Source organism: Heliconius melpomene, chromosome 13 (genome assembly GCF_056956725.1).
Source record: "Heliconius melpomene rosina isolate 202511_hmr_F chromosome 13, ASM5695672v1, whole genome shotgun sequence".
Lineage (NCBI taxonomy): Eukaryota > Metazoa > Arthropoda > Insecta > Lepidoptera > Nymphalidae > Heliconius > Heliconius melpomene.
The window spans coordinates 14,131,541-14,158,045 of record NC_140401.1 but is presented as its reverse complement, the minus strand read 5'-3'; the positions used below and the strand labels follow the sequence as shown (position 1 = coordinate 14,158,045).

At 33.0% G+C, this 26,505-nt stretch overlaps 2 protein-coding genes and 1 long non-coding RNA gene across 5 annotated transcripts in view; 1 reads left to right on the top strand and 2 right to left on the bottom strand.

Moving 5' to 3' along the window:
* lilli (AF4/FMR2 family member lilliputian) overlaps positions 1-26,505 on the top strand; it is a 201,410-nt gene that overhangs the window by 30,052 nt on the left and 144,853 nt on the right. The window lies entirely within an intron of this gene.
* Positions 5,085-5,828, bottom strand: LOC146533063 (uncharacterized). The gene has a single exon (XM_085196638.1). The coding sequence runs from the start codon at positions 5,826-5,828 to the stop codon at positions 5,085-5,087; it is 744 nt and encodes a 247-aa protein (XP_085052764.1).
* On the bottom strand, positions 7,340-8,558 carry LOC146533062 (uncharacterized). Of its 3 annotated transcripts, none has more exons than XR_014878675.1 (2): positions 8,435-8,558; positions 7,340-7,579 (listed from the first exon to the last, which is right to left on the bottom strand). It is a non-coding gene; the product is annotated as an uncharacterized LOC146533062 (long non-coding RNA). The 3 variants fall into 3 exon arrangements; XR_014878677.1 differs by having other exon boundaries at positions 8,374-8,497; XR_014878676.1 differs by having other exon boundaries at positions 8,241-8,489.

Below are 26,505 nucleotides of genomic sequence, written 5' to 3'. Positions count from 1 at the left end.
GTTTTTGGTGACGTTAATAATATATTATAGTTTTATTTGTTAGTGTAGTTAATAATTATTTAAATTACTTTAAATAGAAATATATTCCTAGGTTTGACCTAAATGACTAAATGGTAAATTTCCCATGTTTGTTTTAAAATTTTGTTTTGTGGTTTGTATATGAATAGGTATTTTATACAAATTAAATAAATATTATAAAATGCATATATTTTTTTAACAAAACAGGACTCGAACCCGCCTTCTTTTAAAAATGTCATTTTATTTTATTTTTAACAGATCGCAGAATTCATTCTCAAAGAGTGTAACGAAGTAAATCGAATAGTTCGGTAGATATTTACTATTTAATAAATATAAATAATTAACCTAATCATGAAATGTTTCTTACATATACTAATATCTACTTAATATTTCAAGTTAGTTTATTATTCCTCTCATTTAAATTGTTATACTTGCTATATAAATCATAAGTTACAGTGAGATTATGTTGTGGCGTAGTACATCCAACGGACGGTCGGTCTACTCTATGTATCCGTATCCGATGAAATATAGGTATTTGCGGCTTAAGTCCGTATCTCGGGGTGAAACCAAATAGCTTCCTAACAAGTACGAGGCAGTGGAACGGCTTTAATAGAGGACCCTCATTACAGATTTAGACATCAGAGAGATCATATTATTCCATTTTGTTACGTTTTATTCATTAAATATTTTTTGTTTGATATATATTTTTTTATTTGTTTTTGTTTTAATATATTTTGAAAATATTTATTATCTGTAATTGAAATTGTGTCAAAGTTCTATTACATATTTTTTTGTTATCTATATTCAAAGGGGTAATTTTTCCTAAAGACAACACTAAAATAACAATATTATATAAAGTCAGCAAAGAGTTAATTAGGTGTAAAGTCGTTATAACGTCGAGCGTCTAAACTTGTATCGGGAGCTAAGTCTAACTGTGAGTCACAAATGAGTAGCAACTAATCAAAACTTCCCCAGAACTGCACGAGTACACTTTATGTGAACTGTGTTTCATAGAAAACTTAAGTGCTCACTCTGTGTGAGAACGTTCTAATGCTTTTTTATATACGTTTAAGTCAAATTTTTTTTTATATATTATAATAAATATATGTTTTTTAGGTTAGGTAATTCCTTCTTCTTTGTAAAGTAAAGGTATGTTGCCAAAGACGAATACTGTGAGTTTCGACTTGGGTAAATTTTAGCGCGTTGGCTACATTCAAATTTAATTAAGTGATCTTATTGAAGTTCTCTCCAATCTAATCTCTCTTCACTATATAAGATAGGAGAAACACAGATTTTTTGTCTCTTATTAAAGTGCACTTACCTTATGAAATTTGAACCAACTCCCATTGCGTCCAGTCATTCAATTACGAACGCCATGATTGTATGATAACGTCATTGTAACTTTTAAGCTATTTAACTTCACATGTTCAGTCATTTCTATTTGTAATTGGAATATCTGAGTACAAACCCAAACTAATTTACCGGTAAAAGAGCGTCCATATTACGTTGTAATATTTCGGCTTAATAAAGGATTTCTAGGAAAATGCTATATTAGCCTAATTTAGTATTGTGTGGTTCATGTTAGTGTTGAATTAAGTCGGATTATGAATCAGTATTTGGAGACAACAAAGGAAATCTGTGCGCAACGTTGAATGCACTTGCAGTCCATGTGAATGGTCACGACAGCTTTTTCTTGTTATAAGCTTAATATTTAATTTTTAATTTGCTAATTTGTTCAGAAAATTAAATGCATTTTATCTGATTATTTATTGTTGCGTTTTTTTTTTGAGAATTTACAACAAAAACTTTAAATTGTTATATAAAGATTTAATAAAGACATTATAAACTTTATTATCAACATCATTAAATAAAATAAAATAAAAAGAGCCTTTATTTTCTCTGACCTGTTTACATAATTTGTTTTGCTTATAACTAACATTTTACACAATATATAAAAAAAATATTTACTAACATAGAATTGAATATTAACTGAAATTGTCCTTCTTTTTTTTTTTTTTTTTTTTTTTTTTTTTTTTTTATTTTTCCAAATGTTAATTTATTGAAATGCTAATTTTTTCAAATGTAACTTTTTTTCCAATTTTTTTTTGTATATATTTTTTTGTTTTTTATTCATTATTATTATTTCTGCTAGTGTCAGCTACCAGGTCAGGCTGTCCTACGACATAGGCCTCCTCAAGTTCCCTCCACTTGTGCCGGTCTAGTGCTGTCCGTCTCCACCCCTTTGGCAGGTCGTCTTCCCATCTTTTAATCTGTCTCCCTCTCCGTCTTTTTCCATTTCTTGGGTACCATTCTGAGACTTTTTTGGTCCACTTTCCTGCATGTGATCTCATCATGTGACCAGTCCACTTCCACTTAAGAGTTCTTGTTTTTACTTTGACATCCGATACTTTGGTAATGCTCCGGATTTTTGTTGCTTTGCATTTGTCTTTCAATCTCAGGCCCATCATGCTCCTTTCCATTCCTCTTTGGCATACTCCCAGTTTGTGTTCAATTTTCTGTGATAATGGCCAAGTTTGACAGCCGTAGGTGAGGCATGGGAGGATACATGTGTTAAATATTTTTGATTTTTCTGAAATGGGCACTAATTTATTCTTCATTATTTCACGGAGAGACCAGTATCTTTGCCAGGTGTTATTTATTCGTCTGTCTACTTCCTTATTTGGCAGATCCTTTACTGATATTACTTGACCCAGGTATATATATTCGTTGACATATTTAATCTCTTCCTCCACTTCTATTTTGACTTTGGTCATGTTAGTCATTAATTTGGTTTTGCTGGTATTCATTGATAGTCCTGCTTTTTTGCTTTCTGATGCTAGTTGTTGCAGCATTAGTTGTAGGGTGTCTGGATCTTCTGCAAACAAGACTATGTCGTCTGCGAATCTCAGGTGGTGTAGCTTTTCTCCATTGATATTGATGCCGAAGTTGTCCCAGTTGAGTTGCCTGAAGATGTTCTCTAAGACTGCGTTGAATATCTTGGGTGACAGCGGGTCTCCTTGTCTAACTCCTCTTTGAATATGGAATAGATTTCCTGTTTTTTCTAGTTGTATTTTTGCTGTGCTTTTCTCATATATTTGCTTTATTATTCTTATATATTTTTGCTCAACCCCTTGGTTTCTCAATGAGTCCCATATGTAGCTATGCTTCAGGGAGTCAAATGCTTTATTATAGTCGACGAAGGATAAGTAATACGGGCGGTTGTATTCGTTGCATTTCTCTATTACTTGCTTGACAGTGTGTATATGATCAATTGTTGAGAAATCGGATCGGAATCCAGCTTGCTCTATAGGCTGATTACTGTCTAACTGTTTGGTCAGGCGTTCTAGTATAATTTTTATGAATATTTTATACAGGTTTGGGATTAAGCTGATAGGTCTATAATTGTTTATATTACTCTTGTCTCCCTTTTTATGCAAAAGTATGATTGTTGAAGATGTCCATTGAGAGGGTATTTGTTCTGTGTCTAAAATTTGGTTACATATATGAGCGAAAGGTTTTATTATTTGTTCAATGGTTGCTTTTAGTAGTTCATTAGTTATTTTATCATCGCCAGGTGATTTTCCTATCTTTTGTGTTTGAATAGCCCTTCTTACTTCGCTTTGCAATATCTGTGGGATTGTTTCTTGGTTTGTATTGTCCTTAAATGTTGTATCGTCTGTTTGTTCCTTTAGATTGTCTGTATATAATTCTTTGTAAAAATCTGTTGCTGTTTTTAAGATGTGTTGTCGTTTGGTTGTAGTATGAACATTGTTGTCTTTATCTTTTTTTATCGTTTTCAATATCCATGTAGAATATTCTTTTAGTTGTTTCGAAGCCCTTTTAATGCCTCCTGTTTTGCTTATTTGTTCTCTTATTATATGAAGCCGCCTTGCTTTTCTATGGTCCCTTATTGCTTTTGTGATTTCTTTGCTAATGTTTGTTATTTTTTCACGGTTTTCTGTTCTATTACTAATCAAATCTTCTCTCTCCATAATCTTCAATCTGGCTGTATTTCCAAGCTTGTCTTTTGTACCTTCCCACGAACAATTCTTTAATTTTGACAGCGCTTTTTCTAAAGAGTTGTACTTGTCTTGTATGTTACTTTGCTTCTCTATTTTGTCTAATGATCCTTTTAATTCATGTAAGTTTTGTTCTGTTAAAAGTGGTAGGGCCCCCCCTTTCGTTCCGTGGAATTTTCTTCTTGGTAATTTCAGTTCCTTACACGCAATAGCACCTCTCACCAGTCTATGATCGGAATTAAAGTTAAATTTGGGCACCGCACCTACATTGTTAAAAATCTTGGGCACATTAGTAGTGATGAAGTCTATCTCATGTTTATCTTTGCCATTAGGGGAGATCCAAGTCCATTTATTTTTCTGCTTTTTGGGAAAAAAAGTGTTCATTATTCTCAAGTTATGTTCGAAACAGAAATCTATGATTCTTTGGCCATTATCGTTTCGCCTTCCTTGGCTATATTTTCCCAAAATATATTCACCTATTTCCGATTTACTTCCTATTTGACTATTAAAATCACCCATTACTATTATATTCTTATTTACTATTTGCATTGTTTTGGTGAGGGTTTGGTAGAATATATCTTTCTCCTTCTCTGTTGCTTGATCTGTAGGGGCATATATCTGAAGGATTGAGAATGGATTCCTGAAACCAGGTAAATTTATATTTAAAATGCCAATTCGATCTGATATGCCAACAAATTCTTCCACATATTTTTTGAATCCTTTTTTAACCAGAAATCCTATTCCATATTTCCCTTGAATTTCTCCTTTGAAAAAAAATATGTATTCCTTAAATTCTTGTATCTCTTCTCCGGCTCTTCTAACTTCACATAGGCCCATTATGTCCCATTTAATATCCTTTAATGCATTTTCGAGCTCGATAAGTCTGTCTTCCGTTCTTAGTGTCCTTGTATTCAGAGTGGTTATATACAGTTTGCTTGTCTTATTATTTAGGGTGGATGGAGTGGTATTTGAGGGTGTTGGTCTATCAACCCCACGAGGACCAGTCGGCTTGGGGTTGGTCCGTCTCCGGTTGCTGATATCTAATTGCTAATTCTTTTTATTGCTAGTTGATGATGAGGAGGTAAGTGAGTTTGATCTCCCTTTCATTAAATCATAAGCATTGGTTTTATTTACTTTGCTATTTGAAGCCATATTATATTGTTTTTTAGGGTTTATATATGTTCCTGGAGAAGTTGATTGTTCTCTCTTCTTTCTCTCTGTAATTATATTGTCTTCCTTAACTATCAGTTTGTCATACTTTATATAAGCAATGTTTCCTTTAGCCTTTTCCTCTTTAAGTTGTTGCTGCAGTTCTTTTCTTTTTTCTAGCACCGATTTTGGATAATCTTCAACTACATAAACATGTTTAAATCTTTTCTTGTTTTTTAAAATTTCAACTTTTTTCCAATAATTTGTAAAAGAGATCAGAACAGGTCTGGGTTTTCCTTTATGTTTGTTTCCAATTCTAAATGTGTTCTGAATATCGCTTGTTTCAAGAGAGATGTTGAGGTCATTTCCAATAATTTCTATAATTGCTTTGAGTAGATCTATTGAGCCTTTTTCTGTCTCATCCAATTTGAAGAGTAGTATATTATTCCTTTTCTTGTCATTTTCTAGTTTATATACCTTTCTTTCTAGTAATTCCATTTTCTCTTTGAGTTTTTTATTATCTTCCAATATCGGCACTAATTTTTCGTTCATCTGTTTTAGAAGATTGTTAGTGATCATTGTAGTTTGCTTGTCCATTTCTATTTTCATTTGGTCAAAAAGCATTTGAAATTGTTGCTCCATTTTTATTTTTATTTAATTAACACAAAATTCAGCTAAACACAATTGTCTTTGCGTATGACAAAGCGTTAAGTTATGACAGTTCTTTTGGTGGTGTTTCCAATCGTATGTTAGATTTCTTTGGTTGGCAGTATTGTGGCGTCATTTCACTTTTCTTCTAGATTGTCTATGATTGTTTTTTACAAATAACCTTGAACTTATACTGGTGAAAAGAATTTCGATAATTTTGTGATTGTTTTGGTTTTTACTGGCACTTTATATTTGTGATAACGTAGATCGGCACTTCTTAAGTCCACGGCAATTGTTTTAAACGCAATTTAGTCAAATTTATCTATTTAATTTCACTATTTTTCCTTGGAGGATTCACTTAGATGCTTACTGATTGACAGCCGGAAACGGAAAAAAAAAAAAAAAAAAAAAAAAAAAAAAAAAAAAAAAAAATCAACATCATTACTTATTTTAAATAAGCTAATATAGCTATATAAGCTTTTCGAGTTTTTTAAGGTAATTAAAATGGAGCACGTCACGTCACCGGTTTAAGCAAGAAAGTCAACACATTTTTCATTGTGGCGGCACGCTATTGAGCGCGGTGAATAGGTCATTGGAATACCTAATATGCCCTAAGAACATTAATCATGCATGTTGCCGCTATGGATATGTATGTGCGCCTGTCCTAACGTATCTACGTAACTTACTACTGTAGTGGGTGGAGGGGGTGGATGGATACCTTCAAGTGAATATTAGGTGGAGGTTCGTATTTGTTTAGTTGGGTGTATATTATTCTGGCATTTAGGAGGGTTTATGTTAAATAGATTGTGGTTATTTTTTTACATGTTTTTTTTATATGTTGTCACTTTTTTTTTAATTATTAAATGGAATGTGAGGAGAGATCAGACACTCTGTTTTCCTATTTATATTGTCAATGCATCGCACTTACAACTATCGAATTCATAGTCAATTTCAATACAGTGGTGTATAATTAAAATATATAATATTTTAATAGTAGATAAATAATAAGCAACTTAAAGCGATCATTTATACAATTGTCTAGTTATTACAGTATGCTATAATGGCTAGTGATGTACCTATAATTTAGTTGAACAGTGCTATTTCGTATTGATTAGGAACGGTCTTACACGTGTTCTTTTTATAATTTAGATTCCAGACCATCTCTTTTATATAAACAGCAAACAACCTGTTTTATATGTATATATAATATGTATAATTTTAATATTTTAATTACATCTATTTAGATATAAGATGCGTTTTCTGAGAGGTATTTATTTTTCATTTCCAAACTGTGGTACCATGACAAAATTTAAGTCCACCATTCAACACGCAATGTCTCGAATTCGGACAGAACTGCCGTACGGAATGTCTTAACTGACAAATTCCCTCTACCTTCACCTGTCGGTACAAGCCTAAAACTACACTATTACCATAATAACATTTCTTCGCCCTCAATCAAAATTTTTCGGCCCGTATAACATTTTAATGTAATAAAACAACTCAGATTTAATAATAAAATCGATAATTTAATATCACTTCACAAAATAAACGCTCACAAATGCAATAAATAATATTTTATTTGACACATTACGAATCGCTCAGCAAAATAAGTATTTATCTTCACCAAGGTAGATACTACTTCCAGCACTTTACTCACGCACATCCTCATTCTTGTACGTCAACGGGAGTATTCTCAGCGTATGATATGGAGGAACAGCTGGGTCATACTGCATGGACAAAGTGATCTGGAATTTGTACAAGCTATATTATTTATGGTTCCATCTGTAGTGGCTCTGGTCGTTGTTTAGTCGTCATTAATTGAATATGTGAGACTGGGTCGACCGTCTCGGTTTTGGTTGTTTAGAATTTCGGATGTGATTCTTAAAACTTTTGTAAATATATATAAAATATGTAAAACATTTATTTGTATATTATTAGAAAATTAATATTTTTTATTTAGACTTTTAATTTACATTAAAATAGGAATGGCACGCCATGCATAATATTTGAATGTTGTAAATATTTTGTTATTCTATTTGCTATTAAATACTTTTAAAATAGAACTTCATTGCCTTATTTACATTTAGCAACGACTTCAAACGTGTTCGTTTATTTATAAATACTTTCTTATCGCTTACGTACCGAGTGTAATGAGTGCCTTACTGCAATATAGGTTTATTGCAGCTTCTGTTATATAGGTTAAGATTATTTGTTTAGATTATAATGTTTTATGCGGAACTTTTAATCTTTATATAGAAAATATATTTTTTCAATATGAGAACATTAGTGCGCTGTTAAATAATGATTATACAAGTTGTATTACTGTTCAAATGGGGACATAGAGCACGAGTCAAAACATTTTTATTATACGTGTTATACGATAAGAATAATAAAACAGTTAGTTACGTTAGCGCCACCGACACCGCCGCTCGACGCGTGACGACACGGAAATAGACGTAACTCCCAACGCAGTAACGTCGAACCTACGACAACGACGATGACGGATAGATCAGCGTGTAACAAGGCGAAGGCTATTTACCAATAACAACAACAACGAGAATTTCACATCTTCCTGAAAATTAATGAGAAATGCCGCTTACGACGTTTGCGATCGCGCCTCGCTCCCGCGACGTACGCGCGCCGCCCGCGCCCGCCCCCCGCCGACTAATGAGCGCCGCGCGAAACACCAAACACATATCCGTCCCCCTCGCACCGCCCGACCCTCTCTTTCCAACAACATCCAAAGCGGCAACGTTGCGTTTTAACCCGGATAAATTACATCCTATTAACTTCGTTCCGGTGCTCGATTTGCGCTTCAATGTCCCCCGCCCTAAGGATTAAACTTGCGCGGGCACGTTTGTTTTGTTGTTTATGTTTATTTGAGACTCTATGGCTGACATTATAAAGTCGTGTTTGCATTGTCGCGGGCCGCGTTGAGGCTTTTCGGTTTCCGCGTGTATTATTAATTTGCTGTCAAATAAAGGGGCCCGCTCACTTGGGCGTTCGTGTCGGGGCGAATTTCTGCCATACTTCGGTATCGGTAGTGATTATTTTTTTGCCTCCGCCGGATTCGCAGACGGACGTTTTAGTGCGCTATATTCTAGTTTCATAATTTAAGGAATGTCTTCTAATTGTGCCTTTATTATGCCGCGAGAATTGTTGTTCCCAAACATTCCCAAACAAATGTATGGCAACGATCATTTGGATAGAAAAATTAGAATGTTTAAAGTAAAAGAGTCAGAAGTGACCATGAAATAGCCTCATAACAATAAAACACTCATTGTACTTGTTATAATTCGCGTTTTAGTGGTTTATTATAATTTATAATGCAACATATTTGTAATCCGACTTAAATAACTGTTACACAAGTCCCCTAGTAGATTACGGTTATGAATATTTACATAATGTTAAATAGAGTTCAACGAAATAACAATATCAATGACATCGTATATAAATTTCAATATTATTATGTATTTTTTTCACTTATTATTTAAGTTTCTTTATTTAAACATATGTTTATCGGTTTATCTAATCAGCAGTGAAACACTATTCATAGAATTAGTTAATAAACAAACACAACTGCCTTAACACACACAATGTTGGATAACATTCTACGGTTATCTATATCCCATCAATAAATGTAAACACCGATCCCCATTGTTGACCCCTTATAGCTTCGGGCTTAACGATTATCTGTTATATGGGTAAGTCAACCAAAACAATTTAAACTGAATTCTATCGGCCTCATACTATATGAATATCACATAAGTAACGTAATATAACGCCGTTGTGGCTGTGGAGAGTTGAAACGGATTTGGTAGTACATTCAATTCAATTGAAGAATGTTTAATGATAAGATGGTAATGTAGATAACGTAAAGAAAATTATAAAGTGACAATGTTTTTAATAAATCCGAAAAGTGGAGAGCGGAGTGTCCTAATAGTAAAATATTTCTCTCAATAATATTTGTATATATTAATTATATTTCTAACGGTACATGGTTCTTACATTGTACATGTAATCTTCATTATATCCTATCAAATGTAAACAGTGAACCCCTCGTTAAACAATATGATACGCGCTACTTAACGCTCGTTTTTATTCAATGTGTTATCAATTTTACAATATGGTTTCTTATCATTATCGCTGGGGTCTTAATGATTTTTTAAAATGTCATTTAAAATTTAAAATACTGTGTGAATCGTTATTATAAAGATTATTGTTAGATTACCAGATAGTAATTAACTTTGAGTATCCTATAGTAATTAACTTTAAGTATCTTAGAGTGGAGACCCCGTACAAAACGACCGGTGGGACGACCCCCTGCCAGATGGGCTGACGACATAAAGAGGTTGGCGGGAAGCGGATGGGTCCGAAGAGCTGAGGATCGTGGGTGGTGGCGAGACTTGGGGAAGTCCTATGTCCAACAGTGGACAAAAGATAGCTGATGTTGATAGTTGATGATGATGATGATGATGATGATCCTATAGGACCTTTTATGTATAAATAAAATTAATGTGGGTATTGACAGTGTGATCTAAGCTAATTCAATGGCAGGGCTTATCAAACACGTATGTGTTTCAATTTATTTTATAAGGAAATATTACAATGAAAAATATTCTGAAAAAATAACATTATTATTGCCTCACGTGTTGCTAAAAGACCAGACGAGTGACACGTTAGGTATTTTAATTTAATTTTATAAATGAAATATGGTTCATTATTTTTTTATGTAACTCTATTGTTTTTTTAAATAGATATATTACGTAACATGTTTACTACCTAAGCAACTAATAATGAATTATTTCCATTTATATCACTTAGTTAATATATACAATGAAAATAATGATTCTATTGTATGAAGATAGAAGATAGATAGAAGTATTAGTATAAGTAAAGTAAATGATAGATAAACTCCTATTTACAATCTTCAAGTATCTTATCTTATTCTATCTGAGGAATGCCAAAAATTAAGAATGTGCTATAATAATTGTAAGGTTAAATTAACATGGATGTCTTAATACTACGTTCTATTTGCCTATCTTGCTATATGCGGAGAATGCGTAAATAAAAAAAAACCATCGTATTTTTACTATAAAAGGAGTAGAAGCACATGCTGACCTGACATGACATGTGTATCTATCTGCATGTACATGTATTCCTGATCCAATTTAACCTCATTCTTATTCAACGCCGGGTTCGAGGTTCTGGAGCATTTCGAATGCATTAGGATTTTTATATTATAAACGGACTTCCTAGCAAACCCTTCTGTTATGTATAGATTTCGTATATATATGTACTTATCAGAGAATCATATTATTAAATCAGGTTACATGATATAGGTTACATAGAAAAAATTTTAGCAGAAAAATAGATAATAACAAATGTAAATTCTAATAATTTAATGTGTATACAGGGCCTTACAGTACAGCATGAGTTGGGATTTCCCCGAAACACTGGTTCGGATATCACAATTAATGCCCGACGTGTTTACTTTTTAGCTTTTTGTTCAGACTGCCTCAAATGTACGCTGGGTGTATTTTTTTGTACCGCCGCCGCCGCAGTTATTGAGAGCGATCCCGCAATCAACTAATAGTGTGCATTTGCATTTATTTAAATTAAATATTTTTTGGGTAACACCAAAATTTTGGGGTTAAGTTAATTTTGGTTTTTCTTATTTCATTGTGTTGCTCCTGCATACACGGTTATTATAGTAGTTTTGTTTTTTCAATATTTTCATAGAGACATTAGCATAATTTACTTTTTGTATTTAAAGTAACTAAATTCGTTAGTATTAAAGTAAAGGCTGGTGTTACTTTTATCAAAATTTACCTTTGTAATACCATCACGATAATCTCGTAAATTCATCTTATTTATAAATAAGATTAGATAGATTATATAAGAGATTATTGTGATAAGCAATGAGAGCATTTGTTAATAGATTGGTATATGAATACGTAAAACGAGGCAATGAAGCGTCTCCGCCCCCGCGCACGTGGGAGTAGTATTGGTGATCTTTAAAGGTGAAATCTTCACAAGTTGAAAACTCTGTGTACGACGTTGTTCAACTGTAAAGACTCTTTAATAAATAGATAAGTGTTAGAGATAATAGGAGTTAGAGGGCGAAGCCTATACATTTTTTGGGATAAGTTTGTGTTAAACTACCACGTTTTGACATTTAGATAGAAATAATGTCCTAATAACTAGAAAATTATAAAGCATGCCTATTTATATTCATTTGTGAAATAAGATTATTGACATTCTTGGAGTAATTAAAAATATTAAATCAGTATCAAATATGTTAATGGTAACGGAGTGTCTTAACGATAGGTTCCCAGGTTCCCTCTGCCTATCCTGCTATGTACGGGATACAACGTGAAGCTGAAAAGAAAGATAAAAAAATGAACTTAAAAATAAATAGTGTTATAACATTTATTATACATGTATATCTACATTTAATCAACATTTATGTCCCTCCAAGTAGTCAGTAAAGTAACAAGTCTGTTTAATATAAATTTGTCAAGTGTTCAATTACATAACAATAGTTCATCAAATGTTACAATTTGAACAAATTATTAATTTTAACTGGCAACTAAGTGTTGATATATCTATTTAAAGTCATTAATTTTGTGTACAGAACGGTTGACGAGTCGTGGCCGTTAAGAGAGTTTGCGAAGTTAGGTTTTCTGAACTTTTCAGATTTTCTAGCATTCGATACTCTGGAAGGAAATATATCAATAGTAGGAAAAAATCTTAACATCAATTTTACAAATATAATTTTAGCGTGGCCGCTACTCGTTCAACGTACTGTAAGTGAAGTCGACACGAGCAGCGTAATGCCAATTAAGTAGTGGCTCATTTTATACATTATTAACGCTTAAACGCAAAGGTTACAACCCTAGCACGCCCACGGCGCGCGGCGCCATGGGAGCGCTACCGTGCCGACTGCCGAGACCTCAGTACGAGATGATTGTATGTGCAAGTGTGCTGGGCAAGCGTATACACTACTTTTATTTAATTTTAGGTAAAAGTATATTTTGTGTTTATAAGTTATGTTTTTGTACAATGCGGACTTCATCGGCTAATATTTTTTTTGACCGTTATTTATTGTCAGTCCCAAATATACTTTGTGTAATTACGAATGTATTAATCTATACATGAAAATGCCAACTTAAAATGAGGAGGGCATATATGAAGAGGTTGATGACAGTGGACGAGGGGAAAGAGGTATTAGAGACCGTAGCGTTTGGCGCTCCGTTCTCTCCGACTATCCCGCTAGGGATAAAGCGTGAAGTTAAGTTAAACCAACCTAAAAAATCATAATAACATTTATATTTAATTATAACACGTTGATTAAATAAAATATGATAAAAAATGAATTCACTTGTAGCAAACAAGTATTGCATTTTATAGTACTATTAAATATTATAATTTTTTTAGCTTCACTTTGTATCTCGCATATGGCGTCACTACTCTCCTTTTTTCCGCTGAGATTATTATTGTACTTGATGAAAACATATAATACCATAGCACACTATAGACTAAATGATTATAGCTACTCTATGGATAGCTGAATGAATGTATGATGAGTAATAGCAACAGCTCGTTGCAGTAGCTAGTATTGCGAATGAAACAAAAAGGTCAAAGAGGCAAGGCCGATGGAAAGGAACGTATCGCGGCGTGGTACGAAGACGAAATTGCGATAAGCGACAGCTCTCATACTAAATTATTGCACTCCGTATCAAAAACATTGGCCAGTGATAGACTATTAATATGTGTTTGTACTTGTTTACATTAAACGCATAGATTGGGATATTTTTGTTTGTATTTTATCTCAGTGTTTTACTTTCTTGCTTATATTATATAGATAGATGCCTTTTTATATTTTCGATTTATAAAAAATATTTTTTGTTTTTTGTTTCAGGTATGTTTGGTTTTTGATGCTATCTTCGAATGGATCATTTGTGTATGTTAATACCTTTTTATATAAACTATAGATAAAGACGGTCAGAATATTCGCAAATTGGTACGCGTTATGCCTGTCCATAATAAATGCGATGGAATATTATTTTATAGCTTATACATATGTGGTATTACCCTGAATTTATTATTTTATGCTATAAACCGGTAGGGTAATCATGTATGCCATACTATACTACTGTAGTGTTAGTTTCAGCATACATGATAACATTAATAAAATAGATGGCTGTGTATATTTTTATTTAGTTTTATTTAAGCCTCATTTAGAAGGGTAAGCAGAAAAAACTTAATGTTAATGCACTCCGTTCTCCATATTCTGCCCACTTTTCCAGACGTTGCATGCTAAGCTGTGGAACTCAACGCCGCCCATTGTCCAGATAGTTACCAGATATTCTTTATCAGATATAACTTTTACTAATATTAATTTTGTATTAAATATTTTATTAAAAATAACACAATAGATGATATTATGTAAATAAACAGTGAAAGCTCTTTGTACGATAAAAGTTACACAAAACACAAATATTCCTCGAACCGTTGATTGAAACTATGAGCGCTGGGCTCTGGGCGGTGGGCAGTGAGCAGCGAGCAGTGAGCGGCCGATGTTTGTTAGCGCAATTATCTTTGTGCTCTGTTTATCAATAGCAACCACTTTGCAGTTTAATCTCAGGTCGACATGTTCTAAATGTTTGTTTTGCCTCTTTTATTATCTGTGCTATGAAAATATTGATAATCTGTATGTACTTACATTAGTGTGACAATGTTGGGTAGTCTCTGCTGGGCTGTATACGTTTGTGGGTCCAATTTATATTTGGAGGTTTGTTTAATATACAGATAGTATCATATTTTCACCCCGACCTAAAGTTGTGTGAAACTTACAAATTCATATTGCTTTATTAAAAAAAATAATGCATCCTCTAAGCGTCAATTTCACATACAACATACCTTCCCAGTTTATTAAAATACTAGTGGGCCCGGACGCGGCTACGCCCGCGAAAATATAAGCCTAAATCATTAAAATAAGTTAAAAAATAATAATAAGTGGAGATTTATTATTAGAAAAAATATCTGAGTAACCGAAATGAACAAACAAAAGAAGTAAAAGTAACTAAAGGAAATTCTTAATATTAGAAAAAAACCTAAAGTTTGCTGTGCGCGCGTACTAAACATTTTTCTATATTAAATAATTATTAATTTTTGCGAACAATATTAAATAAAATCTCAAATGATTAAAATTACGATATTTTAAGTGTATAACATCGGTATAGACAACCGAACTGAGATAAATTAATTATAAGCAGCAAATAATTACATAAAAAATAATAGTAATTCGAAAATCTATAAAAATTTACAAAATCATCAAAGTCATCTGCCCGTTCGCGTCGGTCATACTCATACTATGCCGCCCGAAGGCTAGGTCATTTGGAATCAGTCACATCTTAATTATTTATTAGAATGTTATACAGTAAACTATAATTTCCATCTAGATGAAATGCTAAAAGTGACTATTATATTTATTTTCATAAGGATGAATATCAAATTATAGAAATCATCTAATTTTTGTTAATGATTTGTATAAAGAGATTTGTATAAATCTATATCGGCGCGCACCATGTATGCATTAAGCAAACTCACTGTGGGTGACGTTTTCTTAAAACAGCAAACTTTGCAAGCTGTTGCTTAGCAACGCGTAGCGACGATTGTTATTAACATGGCGGAATAAATTCCTTGTCAAATTAATTATTCTAATATATTGGTATATAACGAAAATATTACAAATATGAGAAAAAAAAAGTATCCTATGTTCATCCCGGGACCCTCAAGTATCTCTATATGAGTATTTTATCACAATTAAATTAGCGGTTTGGCCCTGATTGCGGAAAAGACAGACAGACAGACAGACAGACAGAGTTACTTTCGAATTTATAATATAGGTATGGATGATATTTTCTCACAACTATGTAGAAGTAATATCAAGATTTTACAATTTGTGTACGGGCAAGAAAATAATAAGTTCATATTAGTAAGGGTAAGCTATACAACCTATGAAACTTAGTCCAAGTGTTGACCAGAGGCTTAAGCAACCCAAAAGTTTAAACGTAATTGCGGCGTCCCGAGAACTTTGTCTCTAATGAAGCTGTTAGAACTTCATGACTTATTGAAATAACATACATATGTATAATAATACTGTGTTTTAGTCATTTTTTAACAATTTAACAATATTTGTTCCCTAAATATATATATATATATATATATATATATATTTATATTTCGATTTTTATTAAGAAAAACAGGCTCACAGGTGCCCGTGGCTTTTTTTTACGTTAGTTTACATACGAAATAACATAATAATATAGAAATATAGTGCAAAATAATAATCATTACAGATTAATAGTTCATAGAGACCAAGCAACCTTACACTAGGTTGCTAGTAAGCCAATAATAGAAGTCACTTAAGGATACTTACATTGATATTTTCGGTTATTTCTTTCTTCCTATATGTTGTCCATAAAATTTGAAGTGTAAGAGCATACATCTAAAACGTAACATGGAATATTAAATGAGAAATGTAACAATTAAGGAACTGCGCTCAGTCGGAAATTAGTCGCCGGGAGAAGCGGCGCGGGTTGCAGATTGCAAACTCCGCTAACTGCTAGGCCCCCGTGCATCATGTAGAGTTTCATGCACAACTGGATTTATTGTTTGGAAAATAATCTGCGATGTGCGCCGCGATAGTTTGTTGAATCTAACTTTGTTCCAATTTGTAACTCGCGTTTGTAGCGTAAGCCGTTTTGTGCTTGCTACGTGTTGCTGCCGAATTAGTAAGATTATTGCAGGTGCGTCAGACTTTGACTGGTTCATTTTGTTGGGCCATTTGTTAATTGGAGTTTGAATTATTATGGTGAAGCAGAGAGGCTAGTCGTGGCGCAGGGACTGTTAACGTTAGGTTGTATGTTGGATTACCACTCGCGAGCATAATATTCTCATTTCCTCGCTCTGGTATCCAGGCAAAGCAGCAGCTTTAAGTTCCACCAATCATCGCAATGTCTCCACAACTTGGAGAAAAGTGGGAAAGGAAGTGTCTCAATGGGGACGAAATGTCTTAACACTAGATTTCCAGGTTCCCTCTACATACTTATGTCCGGGACACTGCGGGAAGTTAAAAAAAAAATGAAGCAGCTTTGCATATGCATTTACATATTCTACATTTCTACATATCAAGTTGCAATCAGACATTAAATGTATCTAGTAAATAAATAATAAGACACACTTAAACATTTGATAATTTATGCAAACTCCGTTTAATATCCAAATTGGAGGAGTAGCTAGGTACGTTTACGTATGACAGATGACATTCAGAATTAATCCGAGCACGTGTTGTTGAACATTCCAAGTACATTCGTTACGGAAATACGTTGATAGATAAATGTAATCAGTGCGAACAGAGGGAAACAAATACGGGGACGGTGGCCCGAGAGCCGTGAGCCGTGGCTCGTGACGTGCGTTGAATTAGGGCGTAAGTAAACACATACGCTGTGACAGTTATTCTATTTCGGGTGAAACTACCCCCAGTCGGTGACAATTGTCCTCATTTATTACGTAAATGCATCTTTAAAACCTGGCTATGAATAGACCGAGATGGTTTCGGGCGTCACTCCTCATAATTGTTACCGGAAGACGTAAAATGGTGTAGATAAATATAGAATGTCTGAGGTTTCATAATTTTAAACTATCACATTAAAATAGGATAAAATATATTAAATAGTATGTATAGTCGTTATCTATGTAAATTGCAGTTATAGATATATTTTACCAATTTTGCATTACTGCTGATGCTTATATAGATCATAAACAAACATAAAAACATGATTTGACAATATAAAAAAAAACGAATAACATTTTTGAGGGATTGAAAATTATTAAATATGCGAAAGGCGGATAATTGCTGCGAAACTCGTTTTATCTGATATGACAGCCTCGTTCACGAACACGGTAACCAGATCATAGAAGGAAGGGGGATATATATAAAAGGATTCTACTAATTGATATGTCTTTTTTGCCTTGGCAGAGGAACTTTATTTCATTTAAGTACGAATAAAGAATTAATTTATACTTAACTTCATCGTGTAACTTTAAATGTATATTAAAGAGTATTTAACATAATACCTTATTACAACAAGTTTTTGTTTGACCAAAACATCATCCACTACACAAATATTGTCCAAGAAAAAAGTAAACGTGAGTTAGTAACTCTATCGTACGCGTCGTGCAGCTGTAGTCGGTAATCCAGTCATTACCTGGCGGGTGGTCCGTCCCCCACTTTTCCTTTATTGTTTGTTTTACGCTAATAGGCCTCGCTAGTCGGGAATGCGAGGATGAAGCGATAATTTGTATTGACTTCACTTGTAGATGCCAAATGGATTTTTTTTGTTGTGATATTTTCATATATTTCTCTTCGTTTGTTTTCTTCGTTTGATTTCTTGCTAATTATATTTTCAGTACATTTTCAGCAATAATTAATACGTATTTGAACAAATAAAAGCTATGAAAATGGTGGCCAAATCTATACCACTATTAGTAAAACATAAATGCTAGTCTAAAATTAAGAAAAATACAAACGTAAATTATATAAATATACAAGAATATATAATATTACTTATGCTCTACAAACACATCTACAAATATGGGAAACTCGATTTATTGCATAAATTGCCGTAAGCTGTAACGAAACAGCCATACAGCCCGGCTGAGTCACGTAGTGGGTACGTAGGTACAGTCGGACAGGCGTACATATCTATGACCTTTATTGTGTATACGATAATGACTATAGTAATTACTCGAGCCGAGACCACGTCGGGTGTATCGGCAGATGTTGAAACTTGACCCCGTCTCGATAACAATAGCCGACGGTGGATGTGGTGTATTAGTACTGAGACGTTTAATGTGAAAGGTGTATGTTTAGTTCCTTAATAGTTATTAGTTTGACATTTTAATTTAGCTAGTTTCAGGTAATGCATAAGTGGGAAGATATCACTGTCAACTACTACATATATATTATAGAGGCATAGATGGAATAAGCTATAGCTTTGGTGTCATGTTGACATATAATTGCTATTGAATATACATATAAATATTGAAGATTTTTTATTTATTTAGGTCGCATAGTAGAAATCGAGCGTTTATGGAAACAACTTTAAGAGAAGACGTGTTCCCGTCTTACAATCAAAAAAGGATGGTTACAATTTTTAAAATGAAGAAATAAATGAAGAAGTGAAGGTGATCAATATTGTACAATCTATATGCTGAAGCATGCATTGTATACGGCACACGTGCGCCATAAAAGGTATCGACTTAATTGGATGTTGACATTTACTAAAAATGCTTTAAAACGTCGAGGTCTTCCACTAAAATGAAAAATGGTGACCTTACTATCGTAATTTGTACTGTTTTCACAATCCTTTAATTAAAGACAACTTCGTGTTATTTAAATACTTAATTCTTAAAAGCTAGGCAACAGTTACGTCAGTATTGACATACGCTACATTGTAACTGGTTTCCTTATAATCAACCAATATTTAAATAACGACTAGGTAATCTAAGATTAGTCTTCACAATATGTAGTCTGTCAATCATTTTATTAGCTTTGCGCTGTGTCCCACACGTAGGAGGATAGGGAACCTTGGAACCTAGTGATAAGACACTCCGTTGCCATTACGCAGGCTGAGGCGTCTGCGCCGCGACTGGCCTCAAATGGCTGTCAATCAATATTTATTATTTTTTATTAAATAAAATGTCACTCTCGTCATTAATAATAGAGCGATCAAGCGAGGTCAGGTCAGTTTAGATAATTTAATTTAATAGCGTCTAGCCTTAAACTTCTTTACTTTTAATTATAAAGGCGGGCAACCCTCGGGCCTCGCGTCGCTCAGGATTTACTGTACACAATTTAGTACCGAACGCCGACACCTGCTGCTCCACTGACAATTATCTTTTACAAATTTAGGTGAAATTGTGGATTTTGATTAAAATATAATAATATTATTGCAATTAAATAAAACCAAATAGTTGTAAGAGGATGACTAAATTAAAATAAATATCCAGATTTGGTGTAAAAAACAAAACAAAATAATAAATAAAAAATGCATAGCAGAATTACACTTCAACAATAAGCCTTTATCAGAATTATACCTAGTGAATGTAATTTTCGGTATATTATACTATCTTTAACTAGCGGCTCCACCCACGTGATATGAATTTGAATGAAGTAAGAGTTGTGTATGACATATGCCACATTCTAAGTCCTCCTCGGCAATTGGACAATTAAAGACGAAACTAATTTTTCAATTCAGCTCAGAAGTTTTTGAGATTAGCCCGTTCAACCAAACTAAATCTACACCTGTATAATATTAGTGGTACAGATAGTAGTTTAGTACAGATAAACTTAGATCGCAATTTACTTAGCTAAAGCTTTTCCTCATTGCACTTTAACTAAAGCATCATTAGTGCATCTCAAAATCACATTCCATCTGATTTATTCGAGTGATATCCTATAGATAGAACCAGTTAATGTATTACCGAAGATGCAACCCTTTTCTTATCAATAGCGTCTTGTCGCACTAATGGTATATTGGAGGTCTCCTGATGGGAAGTAGCGAGTATTCGAGCGTGGGAACTATCATATATTAATACAACTTGTATTGGAATGGCGAAGTATTTAGCTGCATTTATATTTATCAAATGGTCGTTAAGAGTCCTTCGTAACGCAGGGGAACGAACTAAATGCGACGGTTGTGGCTTCGATTCCCACTAGTGGGAATGAAATATTTTCGTTTCCTTGATATGGTAATGAGGCAAAGCGCGGCGTTTACTTCTGCCACTTAACATTAACACTGGATTCCCAGGTTTCCTCTATCTACCTGCCTGTCTATGTAAAAGAATTTTAAATTAACAACATAAACAAATTTATGTATACTTTTTCAAAATAGAATTATTCTAGCGGAACATACTTTGACAATTTTAAATTGGTAATTTAAAGAGAATCATATCATAAGTATATTTAATATTAGTAATTTTTAAATATTTTAAATATTTTTTACAAATAGGCTAGTATAATTTTTTAATTTTTAGAATTGAAATACATAAAACACACAATGTACATGGTGCTCGTTGTTCAAGAGCACACGACATAAACATTTGTTCAAATCGCTTCATAAATCGTACAGATCGGATATAACCCGTGAGCGCAACATACACTTCATGCTACGCCAATACAACCAGAAATAAATATTTATTGTGACAACTCTTGCAACTTTTCTTGGCATCGTCGATCTTGTTTCTTTAAAATAACATATTAATCTCAGATTTGTGGTGATTGCAATACATTATGCCAAGTCATACTGGTAATGAGGTAATTGTAAAACATAAATAGAAAAACATAAATTCGAAAATGAAATTTATTAAGTAAGAACTTACAGTAAAATTAAATAAAAAAAATTGATAATTTGGTGTTACAGAAAAACAAACATATTTGAAGTTTATTTAATTCAAAATTCAATTTGAAATATTCAACTTTTTAAATTGTGTTTCTCACTGACCTACAATAATAAAATTTGTATGTAATCCTCGTTGTATGGGTCCGACGCACACTGGACGTCATCAAAGTAATATTCTGTTAAATAAATAAACAAAACTACTAAGATATTTACATATTTTTAAACGGTTTTATTTAGCTCACCTCGCTTGCTTGTTTGTTTAGGTCAAATTTAGTAATTGAAATTTAATTTACATTTCACGCCAGCAAAAAGATATTAGAAATTGTTCTTTTGACTCGAACTCGTAGGTGTATGTGTCACCCACTCGAGAATCGCAGGCTTAATTTCCGCTGCGAACGAAATTCGAAGAACTTAATACCTTATAGGTACGTTTTATGTAGTTGCAAATAACTAAATTTGGTTTTTATTATTATTTTAATGATACCAAGTGGGTTATTGTTTAGTCATCATTTTTCACATTCTGTGCAATTATACCGAAGTAAATATTAGACTAAACTGTGCCTGTACCTGTACAAAACGTAATTAAATACATCGTTGATACATCTGTGATGTATCGTTAAACAATCTTAAGGAAAAAAGTTAAGGCAGTTTTAGTTGCCGGAATTTAAATAGTACAGTATTCAAAGACTGCAAAAACAGAATATTTCATGGAATGTAAAAAAGAACTACTTTCAATTTTTCTATTCATATTGACAATACTAATACATTAAATTCAATAAAGTTATTATTATATATCTACTTAATAAACCTAAGTTTTAAAAGATGTAAAGTTTTCTCATATAAATTAGTAAATAATTTAAATGGAGATGATCCCACAACCCATCTATACTAATAGAAACACGTTGTTTGTTCACTGAGCCGGCTGAGGTAACCGGATGTTCCATCCGGCTCGACGTGCCGTTATCGCGACGTGGACAACTTGGCTACGTGAGCGATGACGCACTACAAACTTATATTCGAACGGTACCTTTAATGTAATCTGTGAAATATTTTTAACATGATGTTACTAGGTCGAATCCTAGTTAACTTAATATAAGTAAGTATATAATAAAAAAATAATTGAGCTATAAAGTTTGATCTTTTATTTGATGATATATTTTTTTAATTTCTTATCGACGTGGGTCTGACGATGTAACTGCAAGGTTGCTCACTATTAAACCCATCGAGTTTGTGCTTATTACATTTGTTTTAATTTTAGTCTTTTAATTATCTAATTATTTAAAAAAAATGTTATTTCATTATAGATGAGAAATTATTACATTTATAAATTACATCTAGATATTGAAAGTAGCTTACAATACATAGACATTTGCCAACACTACGAAACGTATCAACTAACAACAATAGTTCTTAAACAATAACTGCCGCGCCACTAAATGCCTCCTAATCAAATGTAAGTAAGTCGGCAACAAAACCAAGGCGCTCGCGCTCGCCCGAATAGATAATTACAAGAATTTACATAAGCGACACGGCACGTTCGAAAATATTCATAAAATACGCCTGTATCTATCTGAACCGTACGGGGCTCACGCGGTTAATCGATTGCCTCGGTAATGTGCCGTGTGATCTGAATGTACAACGAGCTAATGTTAATCACATGTTCTTCTAAGCTTTAATTGTATTTAATATATGCATCGATTATAAACAAGCGTGTGACTGTTAGATAGGTTGTGAGTTCGATTTCCACTCGAGGAAATTGTGTATTGAATATTTTCATTTCTTTGCTCTGGTGTCGAGTTATTCCACTCAATACGTAACGCGTCTAGAATTTGGAGGAAAGTAGGGAGCGGAGTGTCTTAACTCTAGGGCCCTTCTGTCTACACTGTTACATGCGGGGTACTGCGTGAAGCTGGAAAAAATCATATGAGTGGAATGGAACTAAATTATAAAAATGCCTATCGGCTTTATTTTCCAGGTGTTGTAGTGCAAGTATTTAAACAACTGTCTTTATAATATAAATGTACAATTAATTTTTTATATTTATCAGTTACATATACGTTTATACATGCATATATCGTAAATGTTTACTTTTTAAAATATGTGAATAAATTAAATATAATAGGGTTATAACAATATAATATACGTAAAAAATATATATATATTTCAATACAGAGCTTTTATATTTCATGACGCCTATAGACTTGCACTGGAGAATGGGTTCAAAGAACGTGGTTTGCCCTACGCAGAGGTTATGAGTTCAAATCTTGATCTCGTGTCTCTAAGCTAACGCGTATGTTTTAAACTCTTTATTAGTTATGTAAGTCATGCTTTAATAGGGACTAAATGTAACTGGTTTCCTGTAACCAACTTTACACTTCCGTTCCCCACTTTCCGCCGAACTCTTGAGACATTGCGGTTGAGTAGCGGAACCCAAGGCCGCGCTTTGACTTTTTACCAGAGCGATTCATATTCACGACTAGGAATCGAACCCATAATTACTGCGCTTACAATCACACGCTTATATTCTTGCGCTACGACAGACTAAATAATAATTAGTTATAGTTAATCTTCTTTATTACATGCGCATAAAAAATCGTCCTTGTCACTTTCAACTCTATATGAAACGTTCTATTGAAGTAGTATAGGAAAAAAGATTAGTTTGAAAACAACGCTGCTACTTCAAAATAATAAGACGTCGTTGTGGCTTAAGCAATTGACGCGAGAGGGGGTTCGATTCCTGCTCGGGCATTTAATTTTAAATTATTAAATATTATAATTTCCTCGCTCTGGAAAAACAAAGTAACACAAGTGTCTTCAAGCCTACCCTACTGTATGCGGGATACAGCGTGAAGTTTAAAAAAAAAAGTAATAATCACGTGTTATTTAGACATTTACTTGTAAACCTGTTATTTATAAAGCGTTTAGAGTAATTTTATATGTGGACTGAGAAGATTTTTAAATTGTGTAGCGAATTTGGGTGCTCCGATGTCTGAACATAGGTATATAATAATATACGTATACTTCAAGGTTGTTGGGTCATTCACTTGGGTGTCGGCTGGTGACGTCTGCCAGGTCGGGTTCGAGTGACGCGGTGTTACGGTTCATCACAGTTAATGTTGATATTGATTATTAATATAATAGTAATGGTAATTGATTTTTTTTTTCTATTTGGGGAAAATTTAAATTTTTTATTTATTATTTATTTTCTAATTTAGAAATGTAATATTGGGTGACTATCCTTAAGTGCGTCCATAGTTTTTAAAAGGTAGTGTTAAAAACACTTTGTAACTCAACGCCGTGATGTGTTCTATGAAAATTATATATAATACGTGATAACATCCCTCCGAAAGGTACGAAATAGGCTTTGTCAGATATATAAATTCCAACTGAACTGCACTAATATGGCGTAAATTATATGTATAAGATCTCGTGTAAAAATATATGAGCCTACTGTTAATGATTTTTATTTATACTTATAATTATTTAAAAATAAAAACATAAATTAAACTAAATTTGAACGTTTTAACATTCTTTTCAACAATATAATTTATAAAATTCTTCTACAGATAAGAATAATTGATATTAATTGATACTATAAAAAACCCATTAAGAATTCAAAAGAATATATATATCTCGCATTATAAACGGTTAGGTGCGTAACCGAACTCAAAGGGGTCATCGTACGTTTTGGGTAATGGAGCCGGAGTACCAGGACAACAGCGAGCGTTAGGAGGTTGGCAGGAGTTCGCGGGTCAAGGCGTTTTGTTCCCGGGTCGAAGACCGCTATGTTGGGAAAAGACCCAGTTGATATTGCTCCTTACGTTTTATGTCTTCCTGGTACTTTATATTGGATGTTTTTATTTATGTCTTATTTTTAAATTTAATGGTTTAATTAATTAATATAATTTTATCTTTTTGAAATTAAATAAGATGATTTTTTATTTGGTAATTTCGAATCGAGCTATTTAATATTTTTATTAAATACAATATAAGACAATCAAATAAAGTTAGCTGTAGATAGATAGATGGCTTGATTTTCGGATATTTTCTTACCTACTTTTAAAAGTTCACAAAACCTAACTTCAAGGCGGCCGTGACATATCGATTGTACTGTGATTGATGATTGCTTTTTAACGTATTTACATTAAAATAAAGTTTTCTAAATAATAATTATTTTTATTTAACGTATGTTACGTTCTGTATTTTGATACGGAAAACCAAAAATAGCAACAAACTTCACGATAAATTACATGTGCATACAATACTGTTTTTACTACACGGTTACTCTAAGTTAATGTTGTTTTTGATTACACCTTATTTCGTACTATAAATGTTTTTTAAATTAAACTTTCACCTAAATAACATTTGATATATTTTTCTTTTGAAATTTTTATTAATTTCCATTATTCTACTATGAATACCATAGCGACAATCCAGTTTGAATGTTCACAGGCCCTTGACCCCTATAAATATTTACAGTGTATAATACAGTGAAATTCCAAGGCGGGCAGTTTCGACGGGGTTACGCAAATGAACTTTTACTATGAGCTTGTACAAACTATTTAAATTCAAGATCTGTAAATTTAATAGAAGAGTTTGAGTTTATATTATATTTTAACACGAAATGGCCCGGCATTCGTGTGGCACTGCGTGGACGTGTGCGTCTAGCGTGTGTACGGTGTTGTAGCGGGCTATTTTTTTTATAGTTTTCATTTAGTTTATTTGTTTTTTTTTTTTAGACTGTGTAATATTAATAAGTATTAACTAATATTATAAATGTGTAAGCTTGTGAGAATAGCTCAATGTTTGTTCTACAAAAAACGCAAAAAATATTAAACGGATTTAAATGAAACTTTTCTGTAATATAGCTTATAAATTAAAATAACACAGGCTACAATTTATAAAAATGTTGTATATTTTGGCTATAATATAGCAATAGCTTGAACTGAGCGAAGCGGGGTTTGTCACTAGTATAATGAAATAGTCTAATTCACAGAATTGCTCACACACCGACCACACCCCGCTCTAGGCGTGGGAACCTAACAGGAGCGTTCAGCGAAGTGGCTTATCTCGAAATATCGTCGCCGACAGCCTTCTCTGTGGTAAATTGTCGAACTGTCGTTAGTTTTGTTTAACACTAATTATTTCATGTGTGTCTACACACATTATATGTAGGTATTTGTTTTTGTTATTTATAT